At 42.6% G+C, this 17,268-nt stretch overlaps 2 protein-coding genes across 3 annotated transcripts in view; both read left to right on the top strand.

Moving 5' to 3' along the window:
- The window catches only part of LOC112070384 (1-phosphatidylinositol 4,5-bisphosphate phosphodiesterase eta-1), a 66,065-nt gene extending 62,890 nt beyond the window's left edge, over window positions 1-3,175 (top strand). Inside the window, exon 3 of one of the 2 annotated variants that reach the window (XM_070438950.1) lies at window positions 2,631-3,175. In XM_070438950.1, coding sequence (XP_070295051.1) covers window positions 2,631-3,013 — 383 coding nt within the window. In that variant the 3' untranslated portion in view covers window positions 3,014-3,175. The remainder of the gene's footprint in view (window positions 1-2,630) is intronic. The other variant, XM_024137801.2, reaches the window with a different exon arrangement.
- A 670-nt stretch (window positions 3,176-3,845) lies between these two features.
- On the top strand, window positions 3,846-16,041 carry LOC139024292 (1-phosphatidylinositol 4,5-bisphosphate phosphodiesterase eta-1-like). The gene is made up of 4 exons (XM_070438949.1): window positions 3,846-3,984; window positions 6,383-6,553; window positions 15,619-15,709; window positions 15,992-16,041. Exons 1-4 carry the CDS (start codon window positions 3,976-3,978, stop codon window positions 16,039-16,041), a joined length of 321 nt encoding a protein of 106 aa, XP_070295050.1. The 5' UTR covers window positions 3,846-3,975.
- The last annotated feature ends 1,227 nt before the right edge of the window (window positions 16,042-17,268 follow it).

Raw genomic sequence — 17,268 nt, 5'->3', positions numbered from 1 at the left:
ACCAGGACTGGAGTATAACTCTCCTTCTCTGTCTGTTCTGTTCTGTCCCCAGGACTGGAGATAACTCCCCTTCTCTGTCTGGTTCTGTTCTGCCCAGTGACTGGGTTATACGATCTCCCTCTCTGTCTGGTTCTGTTCTGTCCCAGGACTGGAGTAAAAACTCTCCTTCTCTGTCTGGTTCTGTTCTGTCCCAGCACTGGAGTATAACTCTCCTTCTCTGTCTGGTTCTGTTCCGTCCCAGGGACTGGAGTATAACTCTCCCTCTCTGTTCTGTTTCTGTTCTGTCCCAGGATTGGAGTATAACTCTCCCCTCTCTGCCTGGTCTGTTCTGTCCAAGGACTGAGAGTATAAACTCTCCCTCTCTCTGTTCTGGTTCTGTCCCAGGACTGGAGTATAACTCTCCTTCTCTTCTGGTTCTGTTTCTGTCCCAGGACTGGAGTATACTCACTTCCCTCTCTGTCTGGTTCTGTTCTGTCCCAGGACTGGAGTTATAACTCCCTTCTCTGTCTGGTTCTGTTCTGTCCCAGGACTGGAGTATAACTCTCCCTCTCTGTCTGTTCTGTTCTGTCCCAGACTGGAGTATAATCTCTCCCTCTCTGTCTTGGTTCTTTTCTGTCCCAGGACTGGAGTAAATCTCCCTCTCTGTCTGGTTCTGTTCTGTCCCAGGACTGGAGTATACTCTCCTTCTCTGTCTGTTCTGTTCTGTCCCAGGACTGAGTATAACTCCCCTTCTCTGTCTGGTTCTGTTCTGTCCAGGACTTGAGTATAACTCTCCCTCTCTGTTGGTTCTTTCTGTCCCAGACCATGAGTATATAATCTCCCCCTCTGTTCGATCTCTCTGTCTGGTTCTGTCCCAGGACTGGAGTATAACTCTCCCTCTCAGTCTGTGTCTCTCTCTCTCTCCCTCATTCCCTTAATCTCTCAATTTCAATTCAATTTAGGGGTTTTATTGTCATGGGAAACATATGTTTACATTGCCAAAGCAAGTGAAATAGACAATAAATTAAAGGGAACTAATCAAAGGAAATAAATAATCAGAAATGAACTGTAAACATTACACAAAAGTTTAAAAGAATAAATAAATTTAAAATATTATCTTATTGACTATGTACAGTGTTGTAGCAATGTACAAATAGTTGAAGTATGAAAGGGAAGATAAATAAAGATAAATATTGGTGGTATTCAGAATGTTATTTGTGCTCCACTGGTTATCCTTTTCCCACGTCAACTAGCCACAAATCTTTCTGCTGTGATGGCACACTGTATTATTTCACCTAACAGATAGGGGAGTGTATCAATGTTTGATTTGTTTTCAAATTATTTGTGGATCTGTGTAATCTGAGGGAAAAAGGTGTCTCTTAGTATGGTCATACATTTGGCCGGAGGTTAGGAAGTACAGCTCAGTTTCCACCTCATTTTGGGGGCAGTGTGCACATAGCCTGTCTTCTCTTGAGAGCCATGTCTGCCTACGGCAGCCATTCTCAATAGCAAGGCTATGCTCACTGAGTCTGTACATAGTCAAAGATGTTCTTAAGTTTGGGTCAGTCACAGTGGTCAGGTATTCTGCCACGGTGTCCTCTCTGTTTAGGGCCAGAGAGCATTCTAATGTGTTTTTGGTGGTTCTTTCCAGTGTGTCAAATAGTTCTATTTTAGTTTTCTCATGATTTGGTTGGGTCTAAATGGGTTGCTGTCGTGGGGCTCTGTGGGATCTGTTTATGTTTGTGAACAGAGCCCCAGAACCAGCTGGCTCAGGGGACTCCTTACCATGTTCATCTCTCTGTAGGTGATGGCTTTGTTATGGAAGGTTTGGGAATCGCGTCCTTTTAGGTGGTTGTAGAATTTAATGGCTCTTTTCTGAATTTGTATCATTAGCGGGTATCGGCCTAATTCTGCTCTGCATTCATTATTTGGTCTTTCACGTTGTACACAGAAGATACTTTTGCATAATTCTGCATGCGGAGTCAATTTGGTGTTTGTCCCATTTTGTGAATTATTTGTTGGTGAGGGGACCTCAGACCTCACATCCATAAAGGGCAATGGGTTCTATAACTGATTCAAGTATTTTTTGCCAGATCCTAATTGGTATGTCAAATGTTATGTTCCTCTCTCTCTCTCTCTCTCTCTCTCTCTCTCTCTCTCTCTCTCTCTCTCTCTCTCTTCTCTCTCTCTCTCTCTCTCTCTCTCTCTCTCTCTCTCCCTCCCTCCCTCCTTCCCTCCCTGTGTGTCCTGACATTGTCTAGAGGGTGTGTCCTGGCTGAGTATCAGAGTCAAACAGAAGCCATGTTGTTGACTGCAGTAGTGCTGCTGTGACTTCAGGGTATGCCAGTCAGTTAATTGGCCTGCAGTGTCTGTCTGGTTACGTGTTTATCTCTAACTTCTCCTCATTGAGGTCTTCATTCAATATTTAAGAAGGGAGGAAACTATCATCGCCCTAGCAGTTAGCAAAAGCTTTACTTTTTTGTCTCCTAACAGACTTTTGTTAGTTTTCATCCATTTTGATCACAAAGGAAAGCTACGTAATGTATTCCCAAGATATCTCAGTGCTATGGAATTTTCCCGATTCTTGCTCTGACTCCTAACTCTAAATGGTTCTCTCTCTCTCTTCTTGTCCCGCCCTCTTTCTCTTATAGTCACTATTGATTCGCTGTACAAGGTGACGGAGGGCCGTCAGTCAGACATCTTCCACCGCCATGCGGAGAACAGTTTCGACCCAGCCTGCTGTTTCACCGTTTATCATGGCAACCACATGGAGTCCCTAGACCTGGTGACCTCTAACCCTGAGGAGGCTCGGACCTGGATGACAGGAATACGATACCTGATGGCTGGCATCAGTGACGAGGACTCACTGGCCAAACGACAACGCACACACGACCAATATCCTTTTAAGACTAACACACTCATGCACACACACACATATCCTTATTACACCGCATACCCTGCTGTTCCTACCTTACCCCTAACCAGTATTGTTCAATCTGTTGAGTGGCTGACACACGTTTATGCTCTTCTTTGACATCTTCTTTGTTCCTCTTCTTTGACATCTTCTTTGTTCCTTTTCTTTGACATCTTCTTTGTTCCTTTTCTTTGACATCTTCTTTGTTCCTCTTCTTTGACATCTTCTTTGTTCCTCTTCTTTGACATCTTCTTTGTTCCTCTTCTTTGACATCTTCTTTGACATCTTCTTTGACATCTTCTTTGACATTTTCTTTGTTCCTCTTCTTTGCTCCTCTTCTTTGTTCCTCTTCTTTGTTCCTCTTCTTTGTTCCTCTTCTTTGTTCCTCTTCTTTGACATCTTCTTTGACATCTTCTTTGTTCCTCTTCTTTGTTCCTCTTCTTTGACATCTTTGTTCCTCTTCTTTCTTCCTCTTCTTTGACATCTTCTTTGACATCTTCTCTGTTCCTCTGCTTTGTTTCCGTTCTTCCCAAAAAGAAAGTGCTCTCCATCTTTTCATTTCTTCCTGTGTCTGCTGAATGCAGTGTGTGTGTGTGTGTGTGTGTGTGTTTCTGCTGCATGCAGTGTGTGTGTGTGTGTGTGTTTGTGTGTGTTTGTGTGTCTGCTGAATGCAGTGTGTGTGTGCCTTGGAGCGTTGTTCTGGTCTGACTGGATTTGACGACTGACAAAATATGGTGCTGTGTTTTTGAAAAGCCTCCCACCCTCCTACCCTTCCCACACACACACACCACACACACTCACACACACACACACACACACACACACACACACACACCACACACACACACACACACACACACACACACACACACACACACACACCACACAACACCACACCACACATCATCATCATCATCAATCATTCCCATGGCTGTTGTCCTTAACCCTGTGTGTGTGTAGATGGATGAAGCAGACGTTTGAGGAGGCTGATAAGAACGGGGATGGTCTGTTGAACATGGAGGAGATCTACCAGCTACTGCACAAGATGAAACGTCAACCTGCCCCGCAGGAAGATCAAACACATGTTCCAGGTCAGTCACAGGTCAGGGGTGAAATACCTGTCATCTGTCACTGTACATTATCTGACACGAGAGGACAGAAGAGGGATGTGTTCTAACCACTAAACCTCACCTGACAATTGGTGAGCAGTTAGGAGGTGTTTATTTACATCCAGGATAGGGCTAAGGTAAGGTTTAGTGGTTAGACTTAGAGAAACATCAGTCTTCTGTCTTCTCTAGCCAGATAGTGACAACTGTGACAGTAGTACTTAGTACTCCGTGCTGCTACCTGGAAGCAAATACACCCTCAAACCAAGATCCAAAGCTTTAGCTAATGTTTTCTCTCACGGGTTTATAATGGGCCCACAGGGCTCTGGTCAGAACTAGTGCACTATGTAGGGAATAGGGTGCTATGGGCTCTGGTCAGAACTAGTGCACTATGTAGGGAATAGGGCTCTGGTCAGAACTAGTGCACTATGTAGGGAACAGGTTGCCATTTAGGATGTAGCCTATGCGATTTAAATGACAGGCGTGCCTGCGAGTGCTGAGCATGAGGGTCAGATAATGCAGTTGGTTTATAGTTCCACTATTTTATATAGACTATTTTAGGGCACCGCCAGGAGTGAATTGTTGTATAAACCGAACAAGGACAATGTCAGAATGCCTTTTCTTGTCCTCACATGACAATGTCCTTGGAGTTGTTTGGTCCATGTTTAGGGCACCGTGGCTCTGTGTGAATATACCAGATGGTTATTAGAGTTGTTTTGGTCCATGTTAGGGGCACCATGGCTGTGTGTTTATATACCAGATGGTTATTAGAGTTGGTTTGGTCCATGTTAGGGCACCTGGCTGTGTGTGAATATACCAGATGGTTATTAGAGTTGTTTGGTCCATGTTGAGGCACCGTGGCTGTGTTGTGAATATACCAGATGGTTATTAGAGTTGTTTGGTCCATGTTGAGGCACCGTGGCTGTGTGTTTATTATACCAGATGGTTATTAGAGTTGTTTGGTCCATGTTGAGGCACCGTGGCTGTGTGTTTATATACCAGATGGTTATTAGAGTTGTTTGGTCCATGTTTAGGGCACCATGGCTGTGTTGTTTATATACCAGATGGTTATTAGAGTTGTTTGGTCCATGTTAGGGCACCGTGGCTGCTGTGTGAATATACCAGATGTTATTAGAGTTGTTTGGTCCATGTTAGGGCACCATGGCTGTGTGTTTATATACCAGATGGTTATTAGAGTTGTTTGGTCCATGTTAGGGCACCGTGGCTCTGTGTGAATATACAGATGGTTATTAGAGTGGTTTGGTCCATGTTGAGGCACCGTGGCTGTGTGTTTATTACCAGATGGTTATTAGAGTTGTTTGGTCCATGTTGAGGCACCGTGGCTGTGTGTTTATATACCAGATGGTTATTAGAGTTGTTTGTCATGTTGAGGCACCGTGGCTGTGTGTTTATACCAGATGGTTATTAGAGTTGTTGGTCCTGTTGAGGCACCATGGCTGTGTGTATTATACCAGATGGTTATTAGAGTTGTTTGGTCCATGTTAGGGCACCGTGGCTCTGTGTGATTATATACCAGATGGTTATTAGAGTGGTTTGGTCCATGTTGAGGCACCGTGGCTGTGTGTGAATATACCAGATGGTTATTAGAGTTGTTTGGTCCATGTTAGGCACCGTGGCTCTGTGTGAATATACCAGATGGTTATTAGAGTTGTTTGTCCATGTTGAGGCACCGGGGCTGTGTGTGAATATACCAGATGGTTATTAGAGTTGTTTGGTCCATGTTAGGGCACCATGGCTGTGTGTGAATATACCAGATGGTTATTAGAGTTGGTTGGTCCATGTGAGGCACCATGGCTGTGTGTGGAATATACCAGATGGTTATTAGAGTTGTTGGTCCATGTTGAGGCACCGTGGCTGTGTGTGAATATACCAGATGGTTATTAGAGTTGTTTGGTCCATGTTAGGGCACCGTGCTGTGTGTGAATATACCAGATGGTTATTAGAGTTGTTTGGTCCATGTTGAGGCACCATGGCTGTGTGTGAATTATACCAGATGGTTATTAGAGTTGTTTGGTCCATGTTGAGGCACCGTGGCTGTGTGTGAATATACCAGATGGTTATTAGAGTTTGTTTGGTCCATGTTAGGGCACCGTGGCTCTGGTGTGAATATTACCAGATTGGTTATTAGAGTTGTTTGGTCCATGTTGAGGCACCATGGCTGTTACTCTGTGTGAATATTACCAGATGGTTATTAGAGTTGTTTGGTCCATGTTAGGGCACCATGGCTGTGTGTGAATATACCAGATGGTTACAGACGAAATAGGTTTAAAGGCACAGTTTAGAACAGAGGGTCGAATTGGAATTCTATCACCTGACCAATGCAGACCCTCTCCAATGGTGACGTAATTTCCCTTTCCCACAGGAAGCGGACTCGGATGACCAACAGGGCACGTTGACGTTTGAAGAGTTCAGTGTGTTTTATAAGATGATGTCACTGCGGCGGGACCTGTATCTGCTGCTCATGGGATACAGCGACAGGAAGGACCACCTGACTGCTGACGAGCTGGCCAACTTCCTGCTCAACGAACAGAAGGTCAGGGTTCACAGAAAGACAAAAGTAGATGATGTAGCTTTAGTGATCTGTAGTAGAGTCAGTGTTGAATGTAAGGCCGCTACTCTCTAGTACTGCGTCCCGGCAAAATAAATAGTAGGGGTACTCCGTACCGGTCAAACATGAGCCAATCACAATAATTACAACAAAATGTCAAGAAAACTGTAGGCTATTACGTCACTTTAGATTATGATGTCAGAGGCATGATGCACGAGTGAATGGACTTTAACAGGTGGTGTAGTCTGCTCTCCAAAATGCGACGTGGTTCGACGAGAACACTGACATGTTGCCAAGGCAGAGATGAGTGGCCGACACTGAGAGACGTGTGGACAGTGGTGGACGCATACATTCTGGCCTAATGACATTCGTCAAATGTCATGACACTTTGTGATGTTTTGTGTAACAGATGTCTCGTTCCATTCGCCAGTGTTTGGAGGCTGATATGCTGTAAGTGGATGAACGTGCGCGGGTATAGCCTAGTAAAGGAGTCCTTTTTGAAGTGATTGTTTGACAATCAGATGAAAAAAACATCCTGACTGGTTGTTTATGCCACAGTAAAAGGTAATACAGTGTAAAAGTTAAATTACAAATCTTTACGAGGTCCACAGAGATCCTTTTGAATTACAGTGTTTTACAATCGCTAGGACCCATTTCTCAATATTTAGGTCATTTTTTCAAAACTCTTCACACAGTTCTCCTAACCAACTTCCAGCTTGGCACAGCAGTTCATTTCACATCCAAAATACACTAAAACTACCAAAACACTTCATACACGTCTCAAATCAACTCTTCCATAACACTAGCAAAGGTTGTCACCCAACAAGCACTCTTTGTCACTCATAAAACAACGACCTAAACAACACTAAGAACAGGTAACATTACACAATGTTTTATTTTGAAAAATGTCTTTACAAAACAAGAATGACACCTCTCTACTGTTTACAATTCACTGCAGTGTATGTTACAGCAATGAATCAGACATGATTTCAATATGCTTCAATATGTTTTATGTCATTTATTTTTGGCATTGAGGGATTCCAAAAATACAAGAATTTGTATATACACCATCTACCGATACAGATACAGTAGCAATGCTAGTCAACCCGGTCTTCTGCATTTGGCCACAGTTTCTCATCCACATCACATCTTATGTCATCTTGGACAATACACCTAGGAAAGAATCTTTTGGCATGCCTGGTCCATCCCTTCTGCAGATATGTCCAGGCATCCAGTATTCATTGCATCCAGTAGGGACATTTGATCATGTGGATGGCGGTCATAAATCTTCCATCTCCATGAGGAAAATAATTCCTCTATTTATTTTATATTTTATTTCACCTTTATTTAACCAGGTAAGCTAGTTAAGAACAAGTTCTCATTTACAACTGCAACCTGGCCAAGATTAAGCAAAGCAGTGCGATACAAACAACAACACATGGAATAAACAAGCGTACAGTCAATAATACAATAGAAAAAAAGAAAGTCTATATACAGTGTGTGCAAATGGCGTGAGGAAGTAAGGCAATAAATAGGCCATAGTAGCAAAGTAATTACAATTTAGCAGATTAACACTGGAGTGATAGATGAGCAGATGATGGTGTGTAAGTAGTGATACTGGTGTCCAAAAGAGCAGAAAAGTAAATAAAAACAATATGGGGATGAGGTAGGTAGATTGGGTGGGCTATTTACAGATGGGCTATGTAGAGCTGCAGCGATCGGTTAGCTGCTCAGATAGCTGATGTTTAAAGTTAGTGAGGGAAATGTAAGTCTCCAGCTTCAGTGATTTTTGCAATTCGTTCCAGTCACTGGCAGCAGAGAACTGGAAGGAAAGGCAGCCAAAGGAGGTGTTGGCTTTGGGGGTGACCAGTGAGATATACCTGCTGGAGCGCGTGCTACGGGTGGGTGTTGTTATCATGACGAGTGAGCTGAGATAAGGCGGAGCTTTACCTAGCATAGACTTATAGATGACCTGGAGCCAGTGGGTCTGGCGACGAATATGTAGCGAGGGCCAGCCGACTAGTGCATACAGGTCGCAGTGGTGGGTGGTATAAGGCGCTTTGGTAACAAAACGGATGGCACTGTGATAGACTGCATCCAGTTTGCTGAGTAGAGTATTGGAAGCTATTTTGTAGATGACACCGCCGAAGTCGAGGATCGGTAGTCAGTTTTACTAGGGTAAGTTTGGCGGCGTGAGTGAAGGAGGCTTTGTTGCAAAATAGAAAGCCAATTCTAGATTTGATTTTGGATTGGATTTGATATGTGTCTGGAAGGAGAGTTTACAGTCTAGCCAGACACTTAGGTATTTGTAGTTGTCCACATATTCTAGGTTAGAACCGTCCAGAGTAGTGATGCTAGTCGGCGGGCGGGTGCGGGCAGCGAACGGTTGAAAAGCATGCATTTGGTTTTACTAGCGTTTAACAGCACTTGGAGGCCACGGAAGGAGTGTTGTATGGCAAATGGGGTTGATGAATGGAGAGTAAGGTGGGAGGAAAAGTGACACCATCCTGGGATGGGCTGCATACCACTCTGTGACGGCACGGGAGTGGTGAAATGCCACATTGTCCCATACAATCACAAACATTGGCCGATTTCGCCTCACTGCAACCCTTTTCTCACCTGGCACAACCCTTCTATAGAGGTCAGCCAGGAATTAACGCGGTGTTGTGTGGCCCAATTAGTGGTTTGTGTAACAGCAATCCATCAGAGAATATTGCAGCACACATTGTGATGCTGGCACCCCTCTGGCCTTGGACATCCACTGTGACTCTTTTCCCAATCACATTCCTTCCTCACCACCGTGTTTTGGCCAAGTTGAAACCAGCCTCATCCACAAAGATGAATATGTGGGGTGTTCGACTGGCTTCAATCTCCATGACTCTCTAAAATAAATCCACAATGCAACATAAGAGTCAGGCTATTATGGTAGTTTACATTATACCTAAAAACATGTCATTGTGTGCCTCTGTCCTGTTTGGTTCAAAACCAGTTCTGTATTTTATAGTCATCTTACATGGACATATTGGTTCCTGGGTTGCTTGACTCGTTCAGAGCTCCTCTCAAAGGGGACAGTGTACAACTGCTTCACCCTGACTTGATGTTGTTTCAGGACCCTAGAAATAGTTATAGTTATGCTTACATTGTGAACGATTCCAAATGTAATGTTGTCTGCCAACACTCTGTCCCGAATCTCTGTGAGTTTTATGCCATTGTTTCTGATGACCATATCAACGATTGCAGTTTCCTGCAGAGCAGTGAAAATCCTACCTCTCCCGCCTGTGGGAGGTAACCGTTGGGTCCTAAGCAGAAATACAAAAACAATTACACACAAGTGGGTTTGGAGGCTTTGCTCAATTTACTTCTGTAATGAGCAGTTCAGTCAGATGCCCTTGCAGAATGCACATCTTATCTGTTGTTTTTCCTGAAATTTCTCACAATAGATGCCACTGTTGAGCGTTGCAGATTTGGCTGCACTCGCAGACCAGCCTCTCTCATTGATAGACCATGATTTATTACAGGATCACTTATAGCAGCTCTAATCTCATCTGAGACTACAGCTCTTGATCTTCCTCTGTCTTCTTCCACCACACATATGTACTCCTCTCCCTCTCCCTCTCCCTCTCCCAGCCACTCTTCTTCCTCTGTCAGCCACTTCTCTCTCTCTGGCTGGCTCCATGTTTACGTTACAGTACAGCATTATTTCTAAGATGTCCCCTTTTGTATAGATGGTAATGTAACTGAAAGACTAACACCTGGGTAGGTGTTCAGCTACAATGGGAATCAGCTGTGGTTGGTCTAACTGTTTTGATAGTATTACATTTTTTAGATTTGGAATATATTTCAATACGGTATTACTGTAGAAATGTAGCAAATTGCTGTCTTATTCAATTTTGTGTTATGTTAGGTTTTGAACTTAAGTTCAACAGTTTTGAAAATAGTATATAATCATGTGCAAATTGGCCTGTAGGTAGATAGAGTTTTGGTGATGGTTGTGTCTGAGTGAGAAAATAATTCATGAGATTTGATAGATAGTAGTCATTAGAATGCATTTTGTGCCAAAGCAATGAAAAATGATCCACAGTTTAGCCCACCAAGACTGCTGTTGTGTTCACTGTGTGAAGAGTTTTGAAAAAGTGACCTAAGTGTTGAGAAATGGGTCCTAGCGATTGTAAAACACTGTAATAAGGATTATATACTGTATTTAATTCTATGATTACACACAAGCGCATGCACACCCAATCTACTTTCACTCCTAATATGGGTTGTCTCTGGCGCAACATCCTCTCTACGGTGCGTTCAGGAAGTGTTCAGACCCCTTACATTTTCCCACAATTTGTACAGCCTTCTTCTCAAATGGATTAAATAAAACATTTTCTACGTTCTACACACAATACCCCATTATGACAAAGCGAAAACAGGTTTTAAGACATTTTTGCAAATGTAAAAAATACAATAAATAAATGCCTTATTTAAATAAGTATTCAGACCCTTTGCTATGAGACTCAAAATTGAGCTCAGGTGCATCCTGTTTCCATTGATCATCCTTGAGATGTTTCTACAACTTGATTGGAGTCCACTCGTGGTAAATTCAATTGATTGGACACCTGTCTATATAAGGTCCCACAGTTGACAGTACATGTCAGAGCAAAAACCAAGCCATGAGGTCGAAGGAATTGTTCGTAGAGCTCCGAGACAGGATTGTGTCGAGGCACAGGTCTGGGGAAGGGTACCAAAATATTCTGCAGCATTGAAGGTCCCCAAGAACACAGTGGCCACTATCATTCTTAAATGGCAGAAATTTGGAACCACCAAGACTCTTCCTAGATCTGGCCGCCCGGCCAAAATGAGTAATCGGGAGAGAAGGGTCTTGGTCAGGGAGGTGACCAAGAACCCAATGGTCACTCTGACAGAGTTCCTCTGTGGAGATGGGAGTAGGGCTGTGGCGGTCACGAAATTTCATGACTCCTGGGGATTTCATTAGCCGGTGATTGTCAAGCAAATAACTGTCCGTCTCACAGTAATTAACAATTTAATTAACATAAACACATTTAGCATCTCCTGGCTTCCACACATCACCTACAAGCCACTGATGCAGACCTTTGGAACATCTACATTTTTTAAAGTCTAATAACTCCATGTAATATAGCCTTCACAATAAATCCATTATTTATATTCGACAGGTCTAAAGAAGCAAGATATGAAGAAAATGTAGTCAATTTCAAAAGTATAATCTGAATTGTCCTTCCTGAGCTGGCTATGCCACATGGCTACACTAGTTCAGCAGAYAAGATTTGCTTAAAATTCCATGGCTTTATTTTATGGCATGAAGATGAAAATTAAAGGATATTTTCTCCAAACGATTTGAGGGAGTACACACATACGGCTACTTTGTGTTGAGCTGTTAACAAMGAAATAGGTATTCCTATATGCCTAATTTAGAGTTATTAATGTAGCTTTAGTTGTTCAACAAACGTTGGGCTATATGTTTGGATTTTTAATACATTGTAAGGCTGCATGATGCGTCTCTACTGATGATTTGGAAAAAGTTGCTTGAAAGGCATGTGCTCTGCTTTGTTTTTTTGCGCAGGCTGTACACACTACATCAGTCACTCATTCACAATTTGACAAGCACTTGATAATSCACTTGATAATGCACTTGATAATGCCTAGGCATCCCCTTTGTGTGGCCGTAATGCACCCTAAAAGAATCCATGCATTTTGCGGCCAGTGGCCGTTGTGCCCTTTTCCCAGAGTGCCGAGCGCTCCAAATCACCTCTCACACACATGGCTCTCATCACATGATCGGGTCTTTCTCACAGGCTACAAGTGAAGACAGACACATCGGGGACGCAACTTTGCACGTCCTTATCCAATTCCGAGGTGCATATTGAAGATATTGGAAGAACTGTCATTTACTTTTCGTCAGCCAACAAGATGAGTAGGCCTCACGAACAACAAAAGCACTAGCTTATATCAATCTACTATCCCCCATAGTACAAAAGTTGATCTATTCTATTCTGTGCTAGAAATAAATATTCTAAACATAGTCTGGGACAGTTGTGGGATGTGATAGATCCCAAAATGAATGCAACCACTAGCATCAACAAAAACTTTATACGCAATGTGGCTGACGCAACAGATCAGACCGTTTAGCTTAAAATGTTGATAAACTATTAGGCTTTTTCTTCACATTATAATTGCAGCAATGTGCACACTGTAGTAGGCTATAAGCACGAATGTTCCATTAGCTGAAAACACCATTATCAAAAGTGACCACAAATGCAATTATGCCTGTAATGATTTTATTATAAAGGTACATTTTTATGGTGAAAATGATCTTCCCCAAACTTGAAACTCACACGCTGCTTATATATACCAGTTAGGCGCTACACCCCTTATAAAGCGGATTAACCTCTAACTAGCCACAAACCCGGATCCGGGATCCCCCCCATCAAAAAAGCAGACTAGCATAGCCTAGCCTAAAGCTACAGGGATATCATATAATCAAATGTTCATGAAATCACAAGTCCAAGACACCAGATGAAAGATACAGATCTTGTGAATCCAGCCATCGTTTTCCAATTTTTTAAATATTTTACAGGGAAGACACAATATGTATTTCTATTAGCTAACCACGATAGCAAAAGACACAACTTTTTTTTCTCCACCATTTTTTTACTGCATAGGTAGCCATCACTAATTCAACCAAATAAAGATATAAATAGCCACTAACCAAGAAGAAACTTCATCAGATGACAGTCTGATAACATATTTATTGTATAGCATATGTTTTGTTAGAAAAATGTGCATATTTCAGGTATAAATCACAGTTCTACATTGCAGCTGCAATCTGAAATAGCGTCGATGCAGGCAGAAGAATTACAGAGACCAACGTCAAATACCTAATTACTCATCATAAAACATTTCTGAAAAATACACAGCGTACAGCAAATGAAAGCCCAACATCTTGTGAATCCAGCCAATATGTCAGATTTTTTAAGTGTTTTACAGCGAAAACACAATATAGCATTATATTAGCTTAGCACAATAGCCAGAAACATAAGCAATTTACCAGCAGCACAGGTTAGCGATCGTAACAAACAGCAAAAGATATATAATTTTGGACTAACCTTGATATACTTCGTCAGATGACAGTCCTGTAACATCATATTACACAATGCATATAGGTTTTGTTCGAAAATGTGCATATTTAGCAGCCCAAATCGTTGTTATACAATGTGATCAGTAGCAAAAGTTCATGCATTCTGGCCTGCGCCATCTTGAAAAAGGCACCTAATCTAATCAATAAATAATCGTAAACTTTGACTAAAAATACAGGTTGGACAGCAAATGAAAGATGCATTAGTTATTAATGCAACCGCTGAGTTAGATTTTTAAAATTAACGTTACTAGCATACAGTGTGCGTTACAGCCAGACTAGTGACGCAATAATGGCGGACAAATCCATTTACATTTTTCGCACATAAATACGGAATAACATTCATAAATAGCTCTTACTTTTGGCCGAGCTTCCATCAGAATCTTGGGAAAGGTGTCCTTTGTCAAAAGAATCGTGTGCTTGGTTGTAAACGTCGTCTTCAACTTCGGAATTAGCAGCTAACAATAGCTATGTGGCACAGCATGCCAAATCCCAAAACGCAATACTAAGGAAATTCCGAAAATAGCAATATACTCGCATAAACTGATATAACTCGGTTAAAAATAACTTCGTTATGATGTTTCTAACACCTATATCGAATTAAATACAGACGGATACATCGAAGGCCGATAACTGAGCGTTCAAAATGCCATCTTGAGGTCTTGCTATGCGCCATGACAAACGACAAAAAGAGGGATCCCTCCGTTCCTTGTGCCTTTATAAGGTCTGACAACTACGTAAGAAGCTCCATTCCAATTCTCATTGGTTACTGACATCCAGGGGAAGGCGGGTGCAGTTCCATGTCGACCCATAGGACACATACAGAGCTTAAACTGATCTGGGAACAGAGCCTCGTTTTCAGACCTTCGCAGTTCCTGTATGAATTTCGCTGCAGAACGAGTTCTGTTCCCCCCACAGACAATATTCAAAAGGTTTTGAAACTAGAGATTGTTTTTCTATCGCAATAGTAATAAATAATGCATATTGTACGAGCAAGAATTGAGTACGAGGCAGTTTAATTTGGGAACGTAAATGTCCAAGTTGAAACAGCACCCCCTGTAGTTGTCAAGAGGTTTTAATTAATGTGCTTATTTTTAAGATATTATTTGGACACTTAGTTGTGTTACAAACCTTATCAAAGCATATAGGTGAATGGGTAGGCTACATGAGGTGTGCGACTAAGGATTATATTATATATTTTTTTAAGGGCATTGTTTCTTATGCTGGGCATAAATTAACAAGTGATAGGCTAATATGTCACCCATCAGACTACTCTTGAATGAAATATATACATGTATGCTCGAAATGTGTTTTGATTTAGAATGAACCATTATCATGCACCTAATAATGGTCTGTTTGTCTGTCTGTCTGTCTGTCTGTCTGTCTGTCTGTCCCTCGCTCTATCCCCCCTCCTCTGCTGTCTGTTCTGTCCTGTCCGTCCGTCCGTTCCTCTCATCTCTCTCTCTCTCATCTCTCTCTCTCTCTCTCTCTCTCTCTCTCTCTCTATCCCCTCCTGTCTTCTTCTGTCTGTTCCTCTCCCTCTCTCTATCCCTCCCTCTCTGTCTCTACCCCCCCCCCCCCGGGCAATTTGGGTGTTGTCAGAGTTGTGGTCATCCAGCTATGCCCTGAAGTCCACTTTATTGCCTCAGATTAGACACCAGTACTCAGAGTGAGTCAACGACTCAATACTGTGAGCTATTTAATGACAGAGGTCTCTCAGGAGTCTATATTGATTGTCAGATTGTGGCTTGGTTTGTTCTGATAGTGTCTGTCTCATGAAAGATGTGTGTATCTGTGTGTACATGTGTGTATATGTGTGTATATGTGTGTATCTGAGTGTGTCTGTGTGTCGATGAGTGTGTTCTGACGTGTGTGTCTCTCTCTCCTTCAGATGGTGAATGTGACTCGAGTACTGTCTGGATGTCATCGAAAGTTTGAGCTGTCTGAAGAGAACAAAACAGAAAGGCATTCTGGATTGCAGGGTAAGCCCTCTGTTACCCTCTCCTCCACTTTAACTCATATCCACTCTCTCTATCTCTCTTACTCTCTCTCTCTGCCTGCTTGCCTCTGGGCTGTAATTTTATAAAGGGTTGAAGATTAGAGATCAACACGAATGTGAGATGGTTAAACAGTTTTTGGGCTTTAGATAAAGTACACCACATGTAAACTGACGAGCTGATTGACCTCTTGTCAAAATATAAAAGTCTGAGATTGCTGCGTGTCTGAGACTCGCTGCGTTGTCTGAGATCGCTGCGTGTCTGAAGCTGCCGTGTCTGAGATCGCTGCGTGTCTGAGATCGCTTGTGGTGCTCTGAGATCGCTGCGTGTCTGAGGATCTAAGCTGCGATGCGATCTGTGTGTAGATCGCTGCGTGTCTGAGATCGTGGCGTGTCTGCGTGTCTGAGATCGCTGCGTGTCTGAGATCGCTGCGTGTCTGAGATCGCTGCGTGTCCGAGATCGCTGCGTGTCCGAGATCGCTGTGTGTCTGAGATCGCTGCGTGTCTGAGATCGCTGCGTGTCTGTCCGAGATCACTGCGTGTGCCGTGGTAATTTCCTGTATTACTAAATGGAAAAAGTTTACAAACCACACACAAGTCAGAGTTATATTTTAGACTCCATCTTTAATTATATGAGCTTCACCATAGCCCTTTTGACTCTCAGATCAATTCAGTGCCTATAAATGAAGAGTTCCTACAAAACAATTCTTAGTATCTTTTATAGCCAAGATACACCCCTCTCAACTCACATGACGAACCACAGATCTTAGAAACTTCACAAAGGGCCTTTGTGGGGAGTATCCCATAGCCAGATAGCATTAGCTATAAATTATCGTTCAGTTTGGTCTCTTAGACGAGGTTCTACTTCTCGTTCTTGGTACTTCATATTACCAAAACATTACCTCATCCAATGGCATATATCAATTCTAGATACGCCCATCTCAAATACACCCCACCCCTGGACAAGCTCCCTGAGGGGAGTGAGCCTCTAGGTCATATACTAGGTCAAGATTCATGCAACATCAGAGGGGTATGGTTCCAGACACTGGTTGGTTCCAGACACTGCCATACTCCTCCCCCCCAATGGGAAAATGAGGGAATGACTGGAATACAGACATAGTGGTGCCCTTCACATGGTTTCACAGATATATTCACCTATGAAAGACARTGTTCAAACCTGACTTCTCCCTTTCTGATATTCTGCATATTACCAGACATGTAAAAGACAAGCCTGACCTCTCCCCTCTCTGGGCCCCAAGTGACTTTTCCCGAGAGGAGATAGGAAAATGCCAACTGCCAACGGTATAGTCCAAAAGAAGACATTCTAATAAGTATAAAATAAGCATAATATGAAAATAAATAAAACATCTTATTTATCTATGTTACCTAACTAATTCTGATTCAGCTACGACACGTGTCCAAGATCACTGCGTGTCAGAGCTCGCTGCGTGTCCGAGATCACTGTGTGTATGAGATCGCTGCGTGTCCGAGATCGCTGCGTGTCAGAGATCGCTGCGTGTCAGAGATCACTGCGTGTCCGAGAAC

Source organism: Salvelinus sp. IW2-2015, unplaced genomic scaffold (genome assembly GCF_002910315.2).
Source record: "Salvelinus sp. IW2-2015 unplaced genomic scaffold, ASM291031v2 Un_scaffold1309, whole genome shotgun sequence".
Classification (NCBI taxonomy): Eukaryota; Metazoa; Chordata; class Actinopteri; order Salmoniformes; family Salmonidae; genus Salvelinus; species Salvelinus sp. IW2-2015.
The sequence above is the reverse complement of the archived record's forward strand: the minus strand, read 5'-3'. Positions and strand labels throughout refer to the sequence as shown.

What these genes read in the sequence shown, in the direction of transcription:
- LOC139024292 (XM_070438949.1), top strand. An exon ending in TCCTGCTCAACGAACAGAAG is followed by an intron (nt 6,554 to 15,618) that starts GTCAGGGTTCAC and finishes TCTCTCCTTCAG; the next exon opens with ATGGTGAATGTGACTCGAGT. An exon ending in AAGGCATTCTGGATTGCAGG is followed by an intron (nt 15,710 to 15,991) that starts GTAAGCCCTCTG and finishes GCGTGTCTGAAG; the next exon opens with CTGCCGTGTCTGAGATCGCT.